The sequence below is a fragment of the Chelonia mydas genome, chromosome 21 (genome assembly GCF_015237465.2).
Source record: "Chelonia mydas isolate rCheMyd1 chromosome 21, rCheMyd1.pri.v2, whole genome shotgun sequence".
In the NCBI taxonomy this organism is placed as follows: domain Eukaryota; kingdom Metazoa; phylum Chordata; order Testudines; family Cheloniidae; genus Chelonia; species Chelonia mydas.
In genome coordinates, this window is record NC_051261.2 from 8,056,256 (window position 1) to 8,079,825 (window position 23,570).

General features: G+C 53.6%; 1 protein-coding gene across 7 annotated transcripts in view; it reads left to right on the forward strand.

Annotated features, from left to right (window-relative positions):
• The window catches only part of PLEKHA6 (pleckstrin homology domain containing A6), a 144,425-nt gene that overhangs the window by 105,405 nt on the left and 15,450 nt on the right, over positions 1-23,570 (forward strand). For 5 of the 7 annotated variants that reach the window (XM_043533789.1, XM_043533792.1, XM_043533791.1 and 2 more), the window contains 14 exons: positions 389-564; positions 974-1,459; positions 2,239-2,749; positions 3,683-3,769; positions 5,528-5,581; positions 9,868-9,948; positions 12,659-12,727; positions 14,176-14,256; positions 14,959-15,108; positions 16,447-16,542; positions 18,752-18,863; positions 19,570-19,709; positions 20,261-20,341; positions 20,718-20,867. In XM_043533789.1, the coding sequence (XP_043389724.1) occupies positions 389-564; positions 974-1,459; positions 2,239-2,749; positions 3,683-3,769; positions 5,528-5,581; positions 9,868-9,948; positions 12,659-12,727; positions 14,176-14,256; positions 14,959-15,108; positions 16,447-16,542; positions 18,752-18,863; positions 19,570-19,709; positions 20,261-20,341; positions 20,718-20,867 (2,274 nt within the window). The remainder of the gene's footprint in view (positions 1-388; positions 565-973; positions 1,460-2,238; positions 2,750-3,682; positions 3,770-5,527; positions 5,582-9,867; positions 9,949-12,658; positions 12,728-14,175; positions 14,257-14,958; positions 15,109-16,446; positions 16,543-18,751; positions 18,864-19,569; positions 19,710-20,260; positions 20,342-20,717; positions 20,868-23,570) is intronic. The other 2 variants (XM_043533795.1, XM_043533793.1) reach the window with 2 other exon arrangements.

Here is a 23,570-nt window from a genome sequence, read left to right on the forward strand (position 1 = left end):
ATGGTGCTCATCTGAACCTGTCTAGATCCTGCCCATCACTAGATATGGGTCTCCCTGAGTCAGTGAATCCAAGAGAAAGAGCCTTGCATTTGCTTTGTGTGTCTTGCTCGAATGGGCTGTCGGGAGACCCCTGGCGATGGCATGTTACCCAAATCTGACCTCTCCCGATGTCCCAGGGCATTGGGTCATTTTCACCCGACTGGCCGGGGGACGGACCTGATGATTTGATGGGTCTGTGTCCATCTCTCTGACCCTGTGGCGGGGCGTGTGGTGGACTTGGCCCTGGGGCAGAGCTGTCATGGCTTTGCCTACGATTCCAGGCGCCCTCAGCTGGACGACTGACTTCTCTCTTCTTCCTCTGTGTCTGCGCTTCTCTCCCTCCCTGCAGGTGACCGTGTGCTGGGTGGAGGAGGCACTGGGGCGTCACACGCAGTCCCTCTCTCCCCAGGCCGAGCACGCCGGCATCCGGACCTACTTCTTCAGCGCCGAGAACACCGAAGAGCAGGAGTCCTGGATCCAAGCCATGGGCGAGGCTGCCCGGGTGCAGATCCCGCCCCCCCAAAGGTCAGCACGACAGGCCCCATACGCTGTGCAACAGTGGCCAAAGACTCTGGGTCTCTTTGGAGAATTGGGGGGAGGGTGTCCTGGCTCAAGTTGGGGGCACATTGGAGGATACAGTGGCTATTAACTTGGGGGCACAGTTGCTAGGTAACTTGGGGTCCCTTTGGAGATGAGGGGAAGTGGCCATTAACTATGTGGTCCTTTCAGCACTTGGAGGGACAGTGGCTAGAAAACTGAAGTCCTTTGGAGCATGTAGGGTGTGCAGCAATTTGGGGAACGTGTCAGAGCCAAGAGGGTCAGTAACCATCCACTAGGGGTGCAGGGACTGGATCGGCCCCGCTGTTCTGGGATGATTTGGGCCCAGGGTTGCTGTCCAGCAGGAGGTGACGCTCTGCGTTTCTGTGCCTGGCAGGCGTGAGAAGACGGACTCGGAGAACATCCCCCCCAGCAAGCACCACCACCACCGGACCACCGCTCACCGGGAGCACCCCAAAGCAGACCTGGAAGCCAAGACCAGAGGGGAGGGTGATGGGCGTGGTTCAGAGAAGATTGAAAGGAAGCCAGAAAGGATCGACAGCAAGAAGGAACCCCTGGTGAAAGCCAATGGCATTGTGGGCCAGGAGATGCCATCTGAGCCCAGCAGCCCTTACCCTGAAGCCCCACGGTTTCCGGCGGGGGTGGAGAGGTCCACGCAGCCCAACGGCTGGCAGTACTCTTCCCCCAGCCGCCCCAGCAGCACCGCCTACCCGCCGCAGGATGGGGAGAGCCTGGTGCACCGGCAGGGCTTTGTGCCGCGCACCAACCCGGAGAAGATCGCCCAGAGGAAGAGCTCCATGACGCAGCTGCAGCAGTGGGTGAACCTGCGCCGGGGGGCTGCCCCGCCAGAGGAGCTGAGGAGGTGAGAGGGCTGCATGGTGTGCCGTGCTGGGGTTAACATAAGGGAAAGGGCTGCAGATATTCTCCTCTCCCTGGCTGAGCAGCATTCCCATCCTTCCCAGCTGATGAGCGGGGAGCGTTCCCCGTCCTGTTCTCCACCCACAGGGATGGGGGGAGGGCCAGGAAACCTCCATCCCAAGCGGCACCCCAGTGCCAGCACCCAACTGTGTGCTGCTGGGCCTTGCAAACCAATAGGCCTGCCCCCCAGCACCGGGACTAGAGGGCAGTGAGTTTGGAGCGTAAGCAAAGGGGGCCAGACGTAGAAGCGATCACAAAGCCTAACTCGCTGCTGCAGCCTGCCCACCGGCATAGGGGAGCAGCTGTGTGCCAGCCATGCCCAGGGGAGGTGGCTGGGCAGAGGGGAAAGTCGTGGCCTAAGGTCTCCCAGGACCTACACTGACTCCAGTTAGTTTCCTAAGGTGGCTTTGTGGGCCCCTGCTCTGAGATCCAAAGGCTGGTGCAGTGGGGAGCAGCCCCGTGTCAGAGTTCTAGCAGATTGCCCTCCGGATGGGGTCCAGGGGTCTGCCCCATCGCTGGCAGGGGATGCCGCACTGCTCAGCACCTTGGGCATCCCTCGCAGGATCTGCCCTGCTGGCAGGTGGCAGGTGAGCACTGGCCCGTCAGCGCAGTCCGAGGCCGTGGCTTTCCCATGGGGAAAAGCCTGCAGAGCCAGATGGCGTTGAGGCGCTGGATCCAGGTTTTACGATTCTCTCTCTTCCTTCCTTCCTTGCGGGGTTGTAGCCCCACCAGGTTTTTCCCGATGTCTCGAAGGGTCCCTGACTACTATGCTCCTTACTCGCCCCAGTACCCTGAGGATTACCAGTACTACCCGCCCGGCGTGCGCCCCGACAGCATCTGCTCCATGCCCGCCTACGAGCGGGTGAGCCCACAGTGGGCTGCGGAGGACAAGCGCCACTCCTTCCGCAATGGAGGCCCCTACCAGCTGCGTGAGTGGAAGGAGCACCCAGGTTACGGCAGGCAGGACGTCCCCATCTGGATCCCCGGCCCTGGCCGGCAGCCCGTTTATTACGACGAGATGGATGCTGCTTCAGACTCCCTGCGGAGGATGTCCCTTCAGCCCCGCTCCAGGTCCGTGCCCCGTTCGCCCAGCCAGGGCACCTACAACAGGGCTAGGATGTACTCCCCGGTCAGGTCGCCCAGCACCCGCTTTGAGAGGATGCCATCCAGGAGCGAGGAGATCTATGCTGACCCCACGGCCTACATGATGAGGCGATCGGTCAGTTCCCCAAAGGTAAATGCCTGCCCTTTAGAGGAACAGCAAGGGGGACTGCAGGTCAGGATCGAGGGGCACTGGCAGAGCTGGATGGGGGGAGCCCAGGTCTGGAATAACAACGGTCTGCAGGTCAAGATTGCAAGCTCAACTTGCACCCCTGCTTGCACTGTCCCTGGCTCAGGGTGAGGGAGTTAGTTTCTCTCCATGACTGCTCTGCTTGTGCCAGATGTCCTTAGACCAGGGCGCTGGCCTTCAGAGCTTCCTCCTGGCCTACCTCCTCTGCCTACCCCGTGAAGATACCCTGCAAGGTTATTTGTGTTTGTTTCCTTCCTGCTTCTCCTCGTAAGATGAGCAAAGAGGGCAAGCCTGTGTTAGAGCGCCAGGGCAGGGGATACAGCAGGGAGAGATGGCAATGCTCTCAGGGGCACAGGGTAATTCTGTTATCTGAGCCATTAGTGGCTTGAGGAGCCCCCTCTGGGTTTCCCTGACCGTAAGCGCAGGGGTCTCGGGGCTGTGACAGCGCAAGGGAACACTGGCTGAGCTGTTGTACAGCCAGAGCTAGAGATGGGCCCGACCCAAAACCTGGATCCAAACACCCCTGTACTGTAGACCTGGGATCTGTATCTGAACTCAGACCCACTTGTAGCCAGAACCCTTTTTCCTTTCCTGCCCCCTTCCCCACTAGAAAATCTCCTCCTAAGGAGTGGGAGCTGTCCATAAGGCAAACAACTTGGAGCCAAGTGAGTTGGGTTCTGCTCCCATCTCTGCGAGTGGCTCACTGTGTGATCTTGGGCATGCAAGCTCACTACCTCAGCTTCCCCATCCCTAAAATGGGCATAATTTAAACTGAGCAAGCTGAGATCCAACTGCACAGTGTGAGCGACCACAGTCAGTTTATGGAGTGGTATAAAGATCTCACATGTCTTGTGGGGGGGTCTCTTCTCTTCTTAGTATGATTATCTGGGTGACAGGAGGCCTGTCCCTGCAGGAATGTATCCCTACAACTACCCGGCGTCCCCTACAGTCCACGACAAAATGGTACGTGCTGTCGGTGTCCGGGCGTTTTGTTGCTGACCTTGTCTCTCCCGAGCTGGTTTCTAGCCAGCGGAGCTCACGGGAGCTGCTGGAGTCAGGGATAAAGGAAGTGATACTGAGATGCCTGCTTTGCTGGCGTGGGGCCGGAAGTTTAGAGCTTCCTGAGATCGCGAGCGTGTCCAGCCAAGGGGCATGTGTGGCAGCTGGGGTGTATTTCCCTTTCCTCTCTATTCATTGCACCGGACACCCTGTGAGTCCTGCTGCCTGGATGTGCAGGGAACGTAGCTGGGACTCAGACTAGACTGACTTCTCATCCGCGGGGCGGGAGGCTAGGTAGTGGGGTGCATCCATTCTCGGAAGACTGAGGAGGAAACCGATCTGCTCGGAGTCCTTTGCAAAGATCTGAAGGGGATGCACCATCTGGCAGCGGGGGTGCCGTTCGGGGCCGGGTCCAGTGAACACCATATGGAAATGCGCTCCCACCTTTCCCCACCTTGTCCACTGCAGAGTGGCATACTCACTGTGGAGCGGAGGGTATTGGAAGGTGGGCATGTGTTACCCTGGGGGTACTTGCCTACCCTAGGACTCATCACTCTGACGCCCCTCAAGGGGTAACGAAGGTGCACAAATGCTTGGAAATCCCAGTATCCTATCACCTTGCTGTAGGGCTTTCAGCCGGGGGAGTGGGGAAGGGGGGTGTGGATGCGAAGGATGAGTCGAGCCCTCCATTTCCTCTTTCTCTTCCATTCCCCAGTTTTGGCTTCAATAGCTGCTTTTCTTTTCCCAACCAGCCTTAGCTTTTCTTTTCGATTTGGGTCTTATAATAGGTCAGGGGGCAGCAGCCAGAATCCACTTGACTGGGCTGGAACCTCCAGCTTGGGACTTAACCGCTCTGTGCCAGGGCCTTGATCTTTCTGACCTGACCTTTCCCCCGGGGGAGCAGTGGGTAGACCCCAGACCGGATTTAGACGCCTCACGGAACGGACTTGAGCCGCACACCCCTGCTGCACGCAGCTTCTCCCCCTCACTGCTCCTGTCTTGTTGCCTAGCTATGCACACGGGGTTTCAGTCTGATCGGTAAATGCATGTGGCTGAGCTGGAAAGGTGTGGCTGGAATCCTGCTGCCATTGAGCCGATCCAGGAGCCGTGTCAAAAAGCCCCATTCCCAACTTCCCATGCTGCAGGGCAAAGGGGCAGGGAAAGCAACGAGCAGTGGGGCGTGGCAAAGCTGCTGGCTCTGCCAGCTCCCCTCACGTGGAGCGAGAGGCACAATGGCAATAATGCAGGAGCCCTAGCCGTGTGGAAGCTCCCAGCTGCTGCAGACCCAGCCTCTCCTAGCAGAAGGCGACACAATGCTGGCTGTCGGGGAGCTCCTAGCTGCTTTGAACCCAGCCTCTCCCTGCCGGAGGTGATCTGGGAAATGGGGAAGGAGCATTGGCTGTAGGGGAGCTCTCATTCACTGCAGTCCCAGCCCGACCCAGCGGGAGGCGCTCTAGGGAATGGGGCAGGAGCACTGGCTGTGAGGGTGCTCCCAGCAGGAGCCCCTGCCAGGAGCACAGCCAGAGCTCTTGAAAGGCTGCTCGTGCTAAAGCACACACCGCCGGTCCTGTGTTCGGGGCTGCTTCCCCGCAGGAGGCAGTACTTGGCCTCCCAGCCCGAGAGCTCTTTGCCTTTCTGCAGCCTTCACCTAACCGCTTTGCTTCTTCTTTGTGTGTTTGTTTGTGTTTCCGTTTTTGCTGCATGTCTGTTGGCTCCTGATAGGATGAACTTTTAGATCTTCAGTTGCAAAGAAACCTAGAATATTTGGACCAGCAGGTAGGCAGAGCTGGCCGCGAATGTCACGCTGCTCATGTCCCCTCCTGCCTCCGTCACTGCGCCATGTCCCCTCTGCCTTCAGTACAGTGTCATTCCCTGCCCCTTCCCTGAACATCCATTCTGCAGCCTTTCTTGGCAACCCGGCAGCATAAGCCATCTTTGGTTTGCTTCCTCCATTCTTCCCTTCTCCAGGGTCACCCATCGCTTGGCTGGACAAATGCCTTCTGTGTGTCAAATGACTGCAAGGTACCACACCAGAGTCAGCGGTGCAATGAATATGTGTCTATTGAACGCCCCTTCACGCTGGTGCGAATCAGGAGTAACTTGGGTTGGGTCACTGGAGATTGGCTGGGGCGAGTGGGAGGAGAACGTGGCCTGTCCAGATGTGATTGGATCAGAAAATGGGTGCGTATGTAAACGTAAATTTCACCAGTCTGGGGCCTGGATTCTCCTCGCACACCCATGTGTCACCAATATAACTGCACTGATTCCAGTGGGCTCATTCCTGATTTGCACCAGTGTAAATGAGAGCAGAATCTGGCAGCAGACCAGCACAGATTATGCTAATGTGGGACCAGATTCCATCCCACCTCACTCATCCGAGTTCCTTACTCTTCTGGGAGCCTGTCGATGGGTACAGCATGACTCAGTGGAAGGAAGGGGAGCAGAAACTGGTGCTCAGGTTCTCCGCCTGCTCTGGGTCACCACTGAATGTGGTGCAGTGAATTCTCCGGGAGCCGTGCATCTGCTTACGCTGAGTCTGATTGAGTGTACGGAGGTGGCAGATCGTGGAGTGCTGGGGGTGGGAGGCAGGTAGTTTTCTGGGATTTGGCGGCAGACTGTTTTCACACACGATACCGTGAGGAGGGGACAGCCAGGGCCCTGTGTCCTGTCCAGTGTAGGAAGAGCACTGCCTGATTTGGGTGCTCGTGAAGAGTTCTGGACAAACAGCCCGGGACAACGAGCCCACCCTGCCCACAGCACAGGGACGGTCTGGCCAGCAATAAGGTGTGTGGTGTCCCTTCGCTTTGATCTAGCAGGTCAGCCTGCTGGGGGAAAAGTGGCTTAGCCCGTCCTCAACCTCAACACTGAGACACCTGCTCTGAGGGGGAAAGAGCCCGGGGACATGGTGCTTGGAGTCCTTAGTCCAAGCAGCTAGAGATTGTGAGATGAACATGGGGCTCCTGTTACGTCCAGGCTAGGAGTGGACCACTAAACGTTTACAAAGACCCAAACAGCATTGCCATACAGCTGGGTGCAAGCGTGGGGGGTGGAGGGGGGGGAGCTTTTGTTTGTGTGTTGTTGAAGAGGGGCAGAAATTGGAGATAATTGTTAAGAAATTCAATAGCATAAAAACCAGTTCCCTCTCATAGGTGAGAGGCTTGATGCAGGTCTTGGGGAAGCATCATGCGGTTCTGATACAAGAACTGCCCTGGACAAGCATCCCCCGAGCCAACCCTCCACTGCATGCGAGGGTGTGTTTGAGGCAGGTTGTAAACTCCACATCGTCCTAGGAGTAGGAAAGCCTTTTGGGGAACATCTGCAGGAGTGTCGAGATGAAAATTACAGACGAGGTGTGAGATTAAAAAGGGAAAGAAAAAGAAATTCCCCAGGCAAGTGCTGCAGCCTGATGTTTGCCTGCAGAAGTCTGTATTTCAATAGGGAAGCTGCTCCAGAGCCAGAGTCATATATGCCCATTGGTAGAGTACTCCCCGAGGTGTGTCTGGCTGGCTTGGAGCAGAGCCAGAGATGAGCGAGGAGAAGGCAGTAAAATAAAGAGCTCTTCAGATTATTTCACAGCCATCAGCAGCAGGGTTTCCTCTCTGAGTTCTTTGAAAATGCTCCCTCAAAGGCCTTCTGACTCCTCCTCCTTCCCTGCTGCCCTTTGGAGAGACTAATCAAGAGTCCCTTTAAAGCACTGTTTGCTTCTTTATTTTCTCATTCCCTGTTTGTCCGGGAAGCCGGAACGGAACATCTTAGACGTGATCCTCAGCTAGTGTTCGCTGACGCAGCACCATTGGCTTCTGTACAGCTATGCCCAGTGACATCAGTTGAGGATCTGGCCCGTTGTGTGCTAAACTGACCCCTACCCCTGTGTGGTTACTGGTGGAGCGTGAAAGGAAAGGGACAATGGCAAGATTTCATGGTGCAGAATTAGATCTCCTAATTGTGGTGTTTGGTTGTTTGCAATGCTGATTACATGTGGATCCCATCCACTAAAACAAACAAAAACATTAGTGCTATTTATAATTTTAAAAAGGAAATAAATCCCAGTAGCCAAGTACTAATGACCAACCCTACAATAATAAACTAGCTTGTGCAATCTTCCCACAATACACGCCTATGTGGTGGGTAGCCCGACAGTCAGTCACAGACTGGTGGGTGAAACACTACACTTGCAAACTGGAGTCTACCAAGCTGCCAGTCACTTGAACAAAGCAGTTTGCACAGCCCTGCAATAACGAACCAGGTTATCCTTGCCCTAGGAAGGGGTGGGGGGGGGGAAACCCAGCAAGATAAGAGATTTCAGTGTTAAGTTTCCAAGGGGTTGTTATGAACAACTGTAAGAATGTCATCTTAAAGAATCTGGTGCATGTGCTTTTGCTTCCTTTTATTCTGTTCAGTGGGACCATCAAGATACCCCCTATCTAGGTGTCACCAGCATCATTCTGGGGGCAGTGTTTATTCATTAATATGCTCAGACCAGCAGAGGGCACATTAGAACCCAATTTTTAATATGTAGGTCTGACATAAATGGTGTCTTTGTTTATCTTTTTATTTCACAATTAAGACTGGTTATTTTTTTTATTTTTTTAAAAGGAATATGTAGAATCCTGAGACTCTTGCTCCCCAGATAATAACACTCTTGGGGGGAGGGATAGCTCAGTGGTTTGAGCATTGGCTTGCTAAACCCAGGGTTGTGAGTTCAATCCTTGAGGGGGCCATTTAGGGATCTGGGGCAAAAATTGGGGATTAGTCCTGCTTGAGCAGCGGGTTGGACTAGGTGACCTCCTGAGGTCCCTTCCAGCCCTGATATTCTATGATTCTTCACAGGCTGAATTTTAGGCCTAAAATTCCTTTCAGCTATTCCTAAATAGATCCAGCGTTGGGATCTGACTCTCTTGGATTCAGTCGGTGTGTCTCAGTGACTGAGTTAGTTTCCATGTAGCAGGGTGCAAAGACTCGTTTCTGCCTCGCACATCTCAACTCTCCATTCATGCAAGGCCTGGGGTATAGAAAACACTGCAACATAGAGCGAACTCCAGCTCCGAGGGCAGGACACTTCCTTCTGCAGCGCCACCCAACGTGCCCCCAGGCAGACCACAGTGAGCGATGGGGTGGGAGAAGTTAGTGACATACGTGTGATACAACACAGGCTTTCCATACCAAGAGACCCTGCAAGATTCCCTGTCGTTCACGTGCCTTGTAACCCTGTGCAGCCTCTCCAGCACTGCAATAATACCATCGCAGTAGCGTAGATGTTAATGGAAAGAAAGCAACCGATCCTGATCTTTGGAACTAGAGCCATGGGCTGATGTGAGGTCAGACCCTGCTCCTGAGTTCCGATGTAACTGTTCTCTGGGTGCATTCAGCTCAGCAGTGAAGGGAGAACTCTGGTTCCTTCCTTAGCTCAAGGTTCTTGGAGAGAAAGTCCCTGGGCTCCCCCTCTGTTGAGGACCTTGGGGAGTCCGTCTTCTCATGGTGCAAGGAATAGCTGCAGACCATGAAGTCTTGTGCAGCCATGGGGGGCATGAGGTTCACAGCATGGGGAAGGAAGTACGCCTGCAGCCTCCTGTCTTTGTAGAGCAGAACCGCTGCTTCTCATCACTTTGTGGGAGCAAGGGAATTTTAGTGACCCTGCGGGACACATGCCCTTTGGTCTATCCCCCAGGACTGTGGCTGGTGCCAGGCTTGCCCCTCTGTGGACAGTAGGGTGGCCTTCCAGACCAGCTCACTTCTGACCCGCGAAGGTTTTCACCGTGTCTCCAGAGCTTTGACAGGTGGCCAGGCAGGGAGCCGAGCTGACTTCATAGAAACTGGGCAGCGATGGCCCAGATGTGCCAACCCTGCACGGGGCTGAGCACCTCCTGTGAGGTCCTGTTTGATCCTGGCCCCTGTCGGCTTCCAGCAGAATTGGTGGCACTCAGCATCTTGCAGCATGAGGCCTGAAGAGCCCTGTCCAAAGCCTCCCTAACCGATGCCGAAGATCACCCTGTTAATGCTGGAACCGAGGGAGAATCCATGTCTCTGCTGACATCTGAAATTTCCTTCCTTGTCTGTCGCAGATGAGTGAGAGCGAAACTTTGATCAGTATGGTGAACAGAATGGTGGAGAACTCCTCCCCTAGGGCCCAGCTGTACATGCAAGTAAGACACCACAGCAGCTCTGCCATCGATAGTGCCATTCCAGCTGCTTTTGCATGGCAGACCCATCGTCCAGCTTCCTCCCACACACGCAGTTCATTCGGGAACGCGCCACCCCACATCTCAGCTCATTGCAATGCCTCACCCGCCTGCGATGGCTCCATCACAAGCTTTGCTGGGACATCCATAAGCCATTCCAAAACCTACCGTCTGAAGGGACATAGGAAGTCCTGAGTTCTAATCCCGCTCTCCCATCAACTCCCTGGGCAGCCTCGGGAGAGACACTTACCCTCTCTCTGCCTTGCAGCTCCCATCTGTGAAATGAAGGTGATAAATACTTTACATGTCTATGAGAATTAATTAGTTAAAGACCCCACCACAACTGGGTATCAGCAGGTTTAGACTTTGGGGCAGACATTGTCTTTTTGTTCTCTTTGTACAGCGCCTAGCGCAGTGGGGTCCTGGGCCACGATTGGGGCTCCGGTGCACAACAATAATACAAATAATAATAACCCAGGGTCTTCATCTCCAAAGCACAGTCCTCTGTCCTTTGAGCTGCAGGAGCAACCCCATTAGCTGGGAGCAGAAATAGGTTTTTATCTTTTCTGAGCCACCAGAGGAGGGATGTGACACACACAGCAAGCATGTTACTTCTGCACAGTGCTTTGTATACAGAAAGTACATATAAGAACTAAGTATTATTATTCTTTCCTCCTGTAATTCCAAACTGCAAACACACGCCAACCAGGGCCCATTCATAAAAGTCACATCAAGGAAAGCTTAGCGTCACCCATTCATGTTTTCAAAGTCTCATTCATAGATCTGCCATCTGTGTTAACCGAACTCACTTTTGCTGAATGTTTCCGATGTATATTTTCCAGACGTTTGTACAGAACACAGCGGGCTGTTGATGGACATAGCAGTGGTCAGGCAGGACCTTAGGCAGGGCGTTGGTCAATGTACGTAGAGCTGGCTCTGCCTTCTTGCACTGGACCCCGGGGCTGTTCTGTTCAGTGTAACCTCCTGGTTGTCTCGCTAGGTGGGTTGTTGGGCATGTTGTGCTGTATCGCACTGAGGAAGGGATAGCTATGGATGGAAAAGTGAAGAAGTTTGTACCCGGTGTGTAAATGGAACATGCCCCCGGCTGGGACGGATGGTGCGGTCATGGAGGATTGAATACAAGCCTGGAACGCAAAAGAAGTCTCTCACTGGCTCTCCTGTCCTGCTCTGAGACAGCAGGGTCCCTTGGGCCAAATCCTGCAGCATGCTGAGCTCAGCATAGGGTCAGGACCTATTTGCAGCTGTGGGTTGTCGTGGTGGTCCCTTGCCATATCACAGTAATAATCCCACACTCTTATTGTAGACCTTTCACCTCTTAGACACTGATTTGAGGTCTCCGTGCGTCGCCCTGGGGAATCACCATTACTCTAGTTTTCCAAGGGAAGGAAAAGTTCTTTAGAGTAAACGTTTTCAGACATGCCCACTGACTTTTGTGTCCCACTTGAGACACCGTAGGCCAGCGTTTCAGAGGTGCTGGCACCCACCAATCAGTTGAAGTCAGTGGAAATGGTGGGTGCTCAGCACCTTGTGCAAATCAGGCCCATAACGTCTCTAGATGGACACCCAAAGCGTGAGGCACCCAAAATGAGTGGCCGTTTTTGAAAATGTTGTGCTTTTAGCTCTCTGCCTTAGTTTTCCCATCTGTAAAATGGTTGGAGTAAAAAGTTGGGGAGCTAAAATAGAAGCACCCCAAATAAAGAGCCTAACACCAGCATCTCACTGAAAGTAAGCCCTCAGTGGGGAGTGTCGGTGCAGTGTCCCCTAGTGACTGCAGCAGCTGTTTCTTTTGGTCTGCTGTTGGTCGCTACCCCTTAGCCCACCACTCCGGTGACGATCGGCTTGTCTCAGCCTGCCATGAAAGGGGCACTCTGGGACCTTATTCAGCTATTTCTTCTTGCCTCTTGTAAGCTACATGCTGAGCCTTTAGCTCCTCTTAAGCACACGTGCACCCCAGCACCCTCCTATGTTACAGGGGCAGGCAAGGCCCGGCCTTTCTTTAGAGCTCTCGCATTTTGAGGAGCCCCCGCTCATCTAGAACAGCTTCGTTCTGAGAAACTGAGGCACATTATGAAAGCAGTTTCATGCACGATGGCACCCAGAAAGGCACCACACCGATTTGCACACCAAGCTCCTCTGGCTGTGAATGGAAACAGGGTAACTGCACGTGCAGGTGGCTAATTACCATTGTCCACAAGGCCGCGTCTAACCTGTTTACAAATCCAGGCCCCAGATGTGGTTAAATATTGGAAATCCTTTGCTGTAGTGGCTGGGAAAGGAGCGTTTGCTTGGCAGTTCTCTTGGTTTGTACATGGAGGTGCGTGCTTTCTTGGCTTCTCCAGGACTAACTGTATACTCGGGAGGCATTTCTAAGTCACCATCAGAGCCCATCACTGGCCTGACTCTGAGGAACTGGGTCATCGTTCTAATCACTGAAGGCCAATGCGCTGCACGTGCATGCCCTTCACCCCTCATCATTGCACCCCATGCGAAGTGTTGTGGGGGAAGAGGACTCGATCGGTAGGGAAAAGGGGACGGTTGGGCTGGAAACCTTTCTCACCCAGGGCTCCAGCAGCCACCTCGGCTCTCCCAAGAGGCTTGTCGTGATGTGCTCCCCGCAGGAGGGAGCAGCAGTGACTGGTTCCTGTTGTTTCAGGTGTCTCCCTTCCCAGAGGCCTACAGAGAGACTCTGCACGCCTACAAGATAAGCGAGCAAGACACTGATGTAAGAGCCACGCTCTCTGCTTGCTTGTCCGCCCTGCCCCCCTGCTGTCACCCACCCATCCTCCGCCCTGCAGCAGCTATGCCTTCCCCTGCCTCTTTCTGCGAGGTTATTTATCATTGGACGAACATCCTCTCTCAGAGCAGAGCTAGAAGGACGCGGGCACGATCAGTATCGGTTCTGTCGCTCACTCGTGTTGCTCGCTCGTCTTCTCTAGTTCTCAGAGTCCTTTCCACTGCATCCTTCCCTCCTGCTGTGCGTGTATCGCTCGTGCTGTGTAATTGTGTGTCTTCCTGTCTGCTGGGCTTGTGTGTTACCTGCGTGGGTATTTGCGTAGTAAATGTCCCCTGGAAGATGGCAGGTTGCTGCAGGTCCCCACTGTGCAGATCCCAAAGGGATTTCCCCTGTCCCCTGCCCACCTGTGACACAATGACGTGGTAAATAGACAGTGGCCCCTCTAGTTGCTAGAGGGGTCTTGCCCTATATCTGTGGCCTGATAAGTCACCTTGGAAATGAAACTCAGTTCCTAGGAAACCCAGTGGATCCTACTGACTTCTCATTTTCTGTGCTGCCAAGTGTGACTGACGCATCTGCTTCTGAGCTGGGGAAAAGGGGAAGAGGCCCACTGAATGAAGACTAGAAATGAGATACTGTAGAGTCTCTGGGCTATAAGCTAGCGTCATAGAAGATGTATCAGGTGCTAAACTGCTGTCAGGCGGATTGGGGGCCAAATCCTCTTCCCAATCAAATCACTGGGAGCCACTGACCTGAGTGGGATCAGGGTTTGGATCTGTGCCCTGCCCAGGTGAAGATACAGACTCGCTGATCTACCATAATGAGCCTTCTCCATCCTTAACTGTGCGCCATGGCGCAATGGCAGAACAGACCCTATCTCCTCTCTCCTGTCAATTATCCACAGCTGGCTTGGCATCAGGGCTCTGAGGCCCATGGTAAAAGCCAAGGAAGGGCTTCCACGCTGAAGGCTCCAGGGGAATGGGGCTGGGAAGAAGTGCAATCCCCATCTCTGTGCGGCTCAGCACTCCCCGTTGCAGTGGACTCCCCGCAGTCAGGCTGCAGACGGGTGGTACGTTGGCCGATCAATAACCAGAGGTGCAGAGGTCATACAGCACCCTGGGGCGTGGGGAGATGCGTGGAGTGGGGGAGCCCCAGCCTTCCAGCCTGCCCTGAACTGCCTTAGTTTCCAGCTGATCAAATGCTATTAAAATACCCAGGCCTCTCCCTTGTTTGCCCAAAGTAATCTCAAGACAGGAATGGAGAAGCTTCACACATACCAGGCAGCATTGCAACCCAGAGCCTGGAAGTGGTTGTTACTGGCCAGGCCAGCTTCGTGCCTGATCTGATGTCCCCATGCACCTTTACACCTTGGACCCCAGTGGCCCTTGCTCTTCATTCTCCCCACCTTCCCCTTTTCTTTCCTTGCCCGAGGACAGAAGCTACTGGGAAAACTGTGTGAGCAAAACAAGGTGGTGAGGGAGCAGGACAGGCTGGTGCAGCAGCTCCGAGCAGAGAAGGTAAGTGGCTGAGGGAGGGGACTGGAGCAGGCTGGTTCCTACCACCCTGGGGGCACCCACGTGCTGGGGCTAGCCGTGTCTTCTGTTGGTGAACACTTCACCAGTAGCAGGGTTGTAGCTGTTTGCAGGGATCCCTACGCCATCCCCCATGGTGGGTGGATGAAGCATGCACAGGCCTCCCGCCAGGGTCGGTATTTCTGCCCGGGCAGTTACACAGTGCTAGCAGCTTTCAATTCTCACCTGGCCCCCATCACGGTAGTGACAGAGTGCCTCATATGGTAATTACGGTCCCCTCCTGACACCGCCTGGCAAGAGGGCAAGTTTTCTGCCCACGTTGCAGATAGGGAATGGAGGCGCAGAGGGGCCAAGTGACTTGCCTGAGCTCACAGGGAGACTGGGGCAGGGCTGGAAAATGAACCCAGATCTCCTGAGTCCCAGGCCAGTGCCTTAACCCTGCGATGACCAACCTCCCTGCTTGCAGGGCTGGGCATTGCTGGCTGCCTGCAGCCCCATCCCCAGGTCAGCCAGATCTGCTTACCCGCTGGCATTGATCAGGACGGGAGCATGGTTACCCACAGACCATTCTGCTGCAAGAACGGCCCTTTCAGATGCCAACCTCCGGGCTTGCCAACGCCGAGTGCTTTGCGCGTATGAGGGGAGGGAGGTGATGAGGGTTTAATTACCATCTTTCCCTACCATTAGGAGAGTCTTGAGAGTGCCCTGATGGGGACCCACCAGGAGCTGGAGATGTTCGGGAGCCAGCCAGCCTACCCTGAGAAGCTGCTGCACAAGAAGGAATCCCTCCAAAACCAGCTGATCAACATCCGGGTGGAGCTGTCCCAGGCCAGCACGGTAACAGACTCTCCTCTCCCTGCCGGTCCATGAGACTGCTGGGGTCCCCTCCTCCTTCTGGGGGTGTCATGGGGACCCAAACTGGCCCAGTGCTTCAATTTCCCCTGTGCCCTGCCTGAAAGTGAAAAAATGACATGGTAAGGGCCAGTGGTCCTCAAGTCACTAGAGAGGCCTTGCACTATATCAATGGGTTGGATGGGGTGCCACACGCTTGGGTACTTCTTAACTGTGGGGAGGATGGGATGCAGGAAGAGACCCATGTTCCCTGGGCCGCAAAGTGCCGTGCAATTTTAACTCATGCAGTGCCATGCACCCCCACTGCTCTGCTTCCGGCATAGATCCTGGTGTCTGCATGCTGCCCACTTGGCAGGGCAGCAAGCATGGACCTTGCTCGTGCTGGAGGGGAGAAGGTCTCTACCACCTCAGCCTGGGGGAATAAATCTCTTCTCCGCTTTCCTCTCCTTTGTCTGTGCATTACCCCCTTCTCTTTTTCTTTCATTAAAAAAAAGGGGGGGGGGCAAATCCCATCATCTCACTGGGAACTGAGACGAGCCAAAGCATCTTGTACAGGGAAAAAACTATTAACCCCTCCAGCACCGAGTTGGGGTGCATGCCAGGGAGCAATATTTTGGGTTCCCACTTGCAGTTTGCATTCCTTGCTTTTCTGCACTCCTGTTTTGCCTTTCAACCCCTGATCCCTAATGATGCAATACAGTCATCACTTGCTTCCCTTTGCTTCCAGCACCGGTCCTGCCAGCTCCCAAGTAACTCCAGATAAGAGACGGCCACAATTCCCTGTCTACCCAGGGGGTCATTCTGTACAGATGACACCTGTCATTACATCCTGCCTAATCCACTATTGCCACCATCTCTCCATGGATCACCTCCCGCATTGTCTGCTGTTCCCTGTGAACAAATCCCACAAACCATTTTCTGTTGCCTTCCCCTGATATGCCCCCTGGCTCAATGCCATTCACAGCCAGGCCTGGTATTTCCAACAGACAGCAAAAACAAAAGATGCCTTTCCCTAGGTGGAAATGTACGAAGAGTAAGCTTGTCCCTGGAGATTGAGTTGAGCATCCGCTCGCAGAGGGTATGGGCTATGGCCTTGCTGACCGTATCCTAGCCCCATACGCAGCCCCATGCTACTACACACATGCCAGGGCCCACCCACTGCCCAAGTGCCTCTTTCTCCAAGGTGGGGATCCCCCCCTTAGCAGCCCATCCTGGCTCTGGCAGGCTGGTGAGGGTTGTGTGCTGGCATATATTCCCTGTGCCCCCCATGGACTCAGACAAACTAGTTGATTTCCTGATGGAAATGTTTGGAAATTCCTACAGGCCTTGGCCAACAGCACCATAGAGTATGAGAACTTGGAGGGCGAGGTGTCAGCCCTGCACGATGACCTGTGGGAACAGCTGAACTTGGATATCCAGGTGAGAGAATGGGACCGTGCCCTTTCAGGCCAGTGCTAGTGAATCCAAGCAGCCTGGGATCTGGCGGGGTGCATGGAAATGGAGATCTCAGCCATTCTGGGCAGCTAGACCAGTTCACTAGGGCCTGATTCTGCTCTGATGTAAATCAGGAGTAACTCCATTGAGGTCAGTAGAGTTCTCCTCTGTAAAATTGGTGTAAATAAGAATAAATTCTAGCCCTAAGAGCCCATGACTTGGAGTTCTTTGGGTTTAGGTCACAACTTCAGGACCTGCTTTTCAGAAACCTTCATGTGCAAAAACAAGCATGTGTTTTTGTGTGCACAATTATCATGACTGTGCCATGCTATTTGTGCAGCAAATGGCCAGTTAGGTGCACAAGTGGTTGTGCAATTACTGGGATTACATGTACAAGCTCAGTAACTGCCTGTGCAAATTAGGAATGCAAATCCGCGTGGAATTTACGCACAGTCATTTGCATACATGGTTCTGAAAATAGAGTCAAATTCTCATAAATCCAGAGTAATTCCATTGAATTCAATACTCATTACTCCATAATCACACTATGTAACATTGAGCAGAATTTGACCCCTAAAAATGACTTGGGATTGACTAATGACAGGGGGATAGATATTCAACAGGATCTGCCCAAAGCAGGGTCAAAGTACACCCCATCCAAAACTATCTTTCTAAAGCCAGCCCAGTAACCTTCCTTCCTTCTGCTTGAACCATGTCAGTCATCCCAGACTAAACCCTGCTCCTTTGAAAACTAAGCTCGACTGGGATATAATCCTAGCTCAGCCTCTTCAAGCTTCGCCTTTACCTCTGTATTAAGCAAGCTCTGCCTCTGTGGGTAATTACTCACTCTTCCGTTCCAATAACGTATTTATTGGGGTCTGTCTGCTTCAGAGATGGAGCCAAGGTAAACTGGGCATTAACGTCCCTCGCTCTAAGGTAGAAGTGGCTGTGATATAACACTTAAACAGAGCGCCATGCCAATATTACCCAGCCCGTCTTCGCAGCTGCCCCGCTGGGTAAGCAGTGTTATCCCCATGTGGCCGAGGGGGAAGGCAAGGCACAGCGAAAACGCAACTTGCTTCAGACCACTGAGCCAGTCAGTGGCAGAGCTGGGATTACAGTACAGGAGTTCTAAGTGCCCCAGGACTCACGCCACTAGATGGCACTTACCCTCTGCTGTTCTGTAACGAAGCTCTCGTTAATACGCTGCTCTTGGGAAAGGCCCAGGGTTACCAGGAGGGATGAATTCACAGGATAATTGTCACCTGCTGCTATAGAAATGCCCTGGCAGCAGCATGGAGGAATCTTTGCAAGATAAACATTGAGGTGCCTAACTCCCATTGATTTCAGTGGGAGTTAGGTGCCTAAATACCTTTGTGGATCCCACCCTAGCTGTTCATTTTCCGAGCAGGTGACTGATTCTGAGGCAGTGGTCTAGTGCAGGCCCCCTTTGTCTATGACACCAGACGGTGGGAGGGAGAGGTCGGTAGTCCTGGCCTGCCTTGCCAGTGCCCTGGTGAACGAGCCTATTGTGTGCTTCAGCCATGCTGGGGCCAGCTTCCCCTGCAAAGCCCCTCATTATTCAGTCCTTGCTCATTCCACCTTTCAGTGACTCCCTGGGCCAAATCCCTGCAGGTCCCACTCCTTGCTCAGACACCCCCCTCAGTGATGGCACTGGGAGCTCCCTCGGAGTGAACTCAGAGTGAAGGCCCCACGGGTTGGTGCTACGGTATTAGTGGGCGGGAGGAGGTGCTGGGTATTTTTACTGTAGGGCGATGAAGACAGGGACACAGGGTCAGTCAGGCATGGCCTGCATCCAACACTTAAGTCGCCTAGCTACTTTGCTCGGGGGGTGTAAAAATTCACACCCCTGAAAGAGGTTGTCAAGCCAACCTAAGCCCCAGTATAGACAAGACTAGGTGGATGGACAAATTCCCCCTGCTACAGCTTCTCGGAGGGGTAGATTAACTACGGCGACAGGAAAACCTCTTCCATCGCTGTAGCAAGCACCCACGGTACAGTGGCACAGCCGCAGCTCCGTAGCTAGGCAGCTGTTGTGGCTGTCACATAGACCTCGCCTCAGAGGGCAGGTTAGCTGGGCCATGCCCCACCTCCGTGGCTCGGGGTGGCTGGCCGCGAAGTGCGGCGCGGCGCCTGCCAGCTGCTCTGACTCGCCGCACCTTGGCCCTTCCAGAACGAAATGCTTAACCGGCAAATCCAGAAGGAGATCTGGCGCATCCAGGACGTGATGGAGGGGCTGAGGAAGAACAACCCCTCCCGGGGCACGGACACTGCCAAACACAGAGGTGAGTGCTGGCTCCTCCCTACCCAGCATGGGCCTGCCACTCCCTCCCTTTCCCTGGCCGCAGAGCTAGAGGCCGCTGGCTGCCCGGGTGTCTCAGTACACCTGTCGTCCTCCCTGCTGACACAGTCACGCTGCTTTGTATTGGCTCAGAATGCCACATGCACCTGGCGCTCGGCGGCATTCCAGGCCCACTCCCGGCTCTGCCATCACGTCGCTCTCCTGTGGCTGCAGCCCGCAGAGGGCAGGAGCCCTAAGGCTAATGGAGAATCTGATAGCAAGGGCTCTGTGAGGTTTTTTTGGAGCAAAAGGATGTGGGTTGCAGCCCCAGTGCTGCATTAAACGCAGTCCCGCTGGTGGCCGTGGTATCTGGCAGGGTCCCTATGGCAGGTACCTGTAGTTTCTGTACATCACACACCTCTCTAGACATCCCTGCCGGTTCTCTGGACGTCCCTCTGCTGCTTCTGCCTGAAGGTGTCTGCTGCGTCTGCCGCTGCCAGGCTCTGGCTTGCTCTGGATAAGTCCAGGAGAGAGAGAAGACCGTGCAACGACCACCCTGGGCACATTGGCCTCTGGCCTGGCGTTGAATGCAGCTCAGAAGCCCCGGGCCCTGGTTCATTGGCCCCTTCCCTGCTGTGCCATCCCCCCCTTGCTCAGTGTGAATGAGCTGCACGCTCACTTCCGCTCTCTCCTCTCTTGTTTCTCCACAGTGGCCGCTGGCCCCTCGGGAACCTACAGCTCCAACAGCCCCGCTAGCCCCTTGAGCTCAGCCAGCCTCACTAGCCCACTGAGCCCTTTCTCCCTTGTGTCAGGCTCACAGGGGTCGCCCACCAAGCAAGGGGCAAGCGAGGTGAGTGGAGCCGCTGTTGCGTGTGGCTAGAATACATAGCCCTGGGCAGGAAGTGTCTATGGTTTTTCTCCTCTTGAGATTCTCTTGGCACCAGCAGGTGGCACTCCCGGCTTTCTCATCTGATGGCCCAGGAGAACGGCGTGAACTGTGGGCTCTAACTAGAGCTGGGATCAGGCTGCACATGTCAGGGTCAAAGTGAAGGTGGATTTGGACCTGGGGCTTTGGTTTGGCCCATTGGGAAGATGGGGGGAGGGTGGGACATGCACATTTTGGGTGCAGACCTGGCTCCGGATGCTCTGAAGTCCTGGGGCATGGAGAACCAGGGTTTTAGTTCAGCCCATTGTGCTCTACTCTCCTAGTTTGGGTTTGAGTCTGGCTTTCGTTGGAGCCCATCAGACAAAACCACAACGGTGCCTAGATGCCACGGTGTTGGGCACGTTGGACATTTTCTAGGTAGAGAGGGAGACACTCAAACCTAAGCCAGAGAGTTATGCTCTGCTCTGTGGTTCGGCTTGTTTTGTGGGGCTTCTTATTTGCTGCTGTCTGCCCAGCTGGTACCAAAGATTCACTGTGAAGCTGAACCAAAGGGCAAGCGCGCAGCCTCAGAAAACGGGAAGAATGGCCAGGGCTGGGTAAGTGGACCTACTTGTCCTTTCTCCTGGGGGCGCATTCACAGCAGCAGGTGGGGTTACTCTGCCAGGCTCCCATTGGCATAAACACATGACATCCAGGTAAGTGGTCCCTCTGTCGAGAGCTGTGACATAGCAGGGGGTGCTGGATGTGTGGGTCTGGGCCCTAGGCTAATGGGGCGAGTTGGAATTGCTGGGTCCCAGAGCGAGTGCTCAGCCTGGATGGGGTGGGACCAGCGGTACTGTCTGGGCTCCAGCTGCCCTCACCCCGGGCTCAGTGCCTTTGTTTGTCTCAGTCTCTTGCTAACTGTCTTTTCCTTCCTATTCTCTCAGTTTTTCTGCTGTTGCGCCTAACACTCTGGCTTCCTCTCTGCCCCAGGAACCAGGCCCGCCTCGACCTCCCCTGCCCAAATCGTATGTCCCTCTGGAGTCTCCTCCAACTGTTCCTCCACTCCCTAGCGAGAGCCGCTTCTGGCCGTACCCTAACTCCCCTTCCTGGCAGCAAAGCGGCGAGGCGAAGAGGGGACAGGTATCCAAGCGCCTCCAGAGCGGACCTCGGCATCCAGCGGCACACAGTATCCCCATCCCCCACTGGGAACCGAAGCCAGCTAAGGGGAGAGCCACGGGGATAGCTGGGAGGGGGCAAAGCAGAGCTGACCCTCTCCCTACAGCTGCAAACGCTGGAGAGGTATGGGGAGCAAGCTGCCCCAGGGAACAGACAGGGAGGGGCTTAGCTCCGTGACTGCCCTCGGCCAAGCTGGAGAAGCATGGCACACTCCGGGCATCCAGACCTCCAGCACGGGCAGGGGCTTTCCCAGGGACAGAAGCCATGCTTGAGCCCTCTCTGCAGCCAGGCCCTGTCAAACAGGAAATACTTGTATTGAATTCTAGATTTATGCAGGCCTTTTAAAGTGCGCACTGTAACTAGAATCCCTCCCACTTTGGGGAACTTAGTGAGCTCTGTCCCCTTAATGGCTTATTGGCAGGCAGCATTGTCTAATGAATAGGGCACTAGCCTGGACCCAGGATCTGTTCCCAGCTGTGCCACTGACCATGAGCAAGTCACTGCCTTACTCTGTGCCTCGGTTTCCCCATATGCCCAACGGGGGTAATGATGCCCTCCTTTGAGATCAGTGCATAGTGACGCTCGCCATGCAAGAGCGGAGTATTCTTATTGTCCATGGAAATCAATGGTCCATAAAACTTTGCCCAGAGAGGGCACTCAAGCCTGTTTCTGGTAAGGCCGTTAAGCTAAACTGCTGCTGGATCCATTTGAACTGAGGTGACTGATGCTCAAAGGCAAATGCTCTGAAACACCCTTAAAGCCAGTCTCGTCTCAGTGTGGAAAAGGGGATACTGTGCCGGTCACTAGGATGCTGTAAAAGCCAGGGTGCAGGGATGCAACCATTATGAGCCCACCACACAGCGGGATAGAGGGAGAATTCCAGGGCCTCTTGCTGGCCTCACTGTGATTCTTGCTTGGCCCAATGTAACACCATTGATGTGAGTAGCCAGTTTATTTCTGACTGACACCAGCAGAAGAGGAGACTCAAATGTGCAGCGTCACATGCTGAGCAGCCTGGTTCCTGTTTGCTTTTCTCTTCCATTCTCCCTCTGGCTTTCTTTACTCCAGCCCGGATAATTGCACTTCCAGTTGTCATCTGCAAACAAGCACTCGGCTGTAGCGAACTAATTGTACAGGGCCTGATTCTGATCTCACGCCAGCATAACTGCATTAAGTTTGGGTGCGTCACTCCTGATTTACACCCATGTGTAAAATTCGAAATACTCACTCGCACAAAAAAAGCACAAGCATTCATGCAGCCAAGTGATCTCACGTGTGCGAAAGGCATGCTAGTGTGTGTGGATGGATACTTGGGCATGCAGTACAATGCACATGCACCATCAAGTAACAGCATGAACGAGATAGTTAATTGTGAGTGCAGATAGGTGATTTGTGCATACAAAGGTTGCATGTATAAATGCAAACGGGCAGGAAGACAACTTTTTGCACATGCAGACTTGACCCGCATGCAGCTGCACATGTAAAATAGGTGGCTATGTGTGCAAACAGCTATCTGAGCTTGCAGTCAGCTGTTGAAAACATGCAAACAGTTTCCTGGTTGCATGTGCAGTCCCTTTTTTTGGGAAGGGTGCAGTTTACCCAAGGCAAAGTTATTTGAGAATTTGCCTTGCCATGGAAATATTGGGCAGGAATCTTTACTGGCGTGAGCCCGTTGAAGCCAGGGGATAAATGTGGCCTATTTAATTTTATCACAGGATCTCTTTGCAATATTTAATGTTTCTTGTGGCTTCAGCCTTTTATGTCATGAAAGGGGATTCTTAAATAAGAACCACAGTGGACTGTGGGGGATCCTGGACTCTTGAGTTCTGTCCCCAGCTCTATCATTGGCTCGCTGTGTACGTTGGGGCCGGTCGTGTCTAACGGGGGTAATAATAGAGCTGGCTGGAAAAGATAAGAATATTTTGTACAAAAATATTTGGAAGGAAACAATGTGTCCATTTCATTTGAAACTTTTCCTGAAATTTTCTGGATTTTTTTTTTTTATTAAAAATTGTTTTTTAATTTTTATTAAAAATTTGTTTAGTTGGGGGGGATAAATCCCACTTTTTAAACTTTCTCCCTCCCCCCCCCCCACTGAAGTAAAGAAGGGGGTGGGTTTGTTTTGTTTTTAAAGAAAGAGAGAGGAATTAAGGAATAACCTATTTTTAAACTTTTTTGTTACCCTCCAGTAGAAAAAAAGAGAATTTTTTTTAAAAAATTCCCACCAAAATGAAATTCAATTTTTTTAAATTTTCACTTGGAATTTTTTCCTTGAAATTGTTTTTCTTTTTGGTCAAAATGTTTCATTGAAAAAGGAAAAAGATTTGAACAAAATGAAAATGTTCCGAAAAAATGGTTGTTTTGGTCAAGAAGCCTTTTTCATTTGGGGAGTTTTTTTATGACAATGTTCTGAGATGCGCTCGTTACGAATGCTGGCCGCTCCGAGGCTTAACTGACCCTCATGAAGCCGACTGAGGCCCTTGGAAAGGAGACGAGCTGCAAGGAGGTGCCAAGCTGGGGCTGAGGGTAGGAGGGGATTTAGTGCAAGTGGCTGATGTAATGGTTGCAACCCCCGCTGGCTCATTCTTCCAACCCATCCCATGTCATCTACACCCATGGCCTACCTTGCCCACTCCCCCATTCCTGCTGTATTCATTGACACACTGT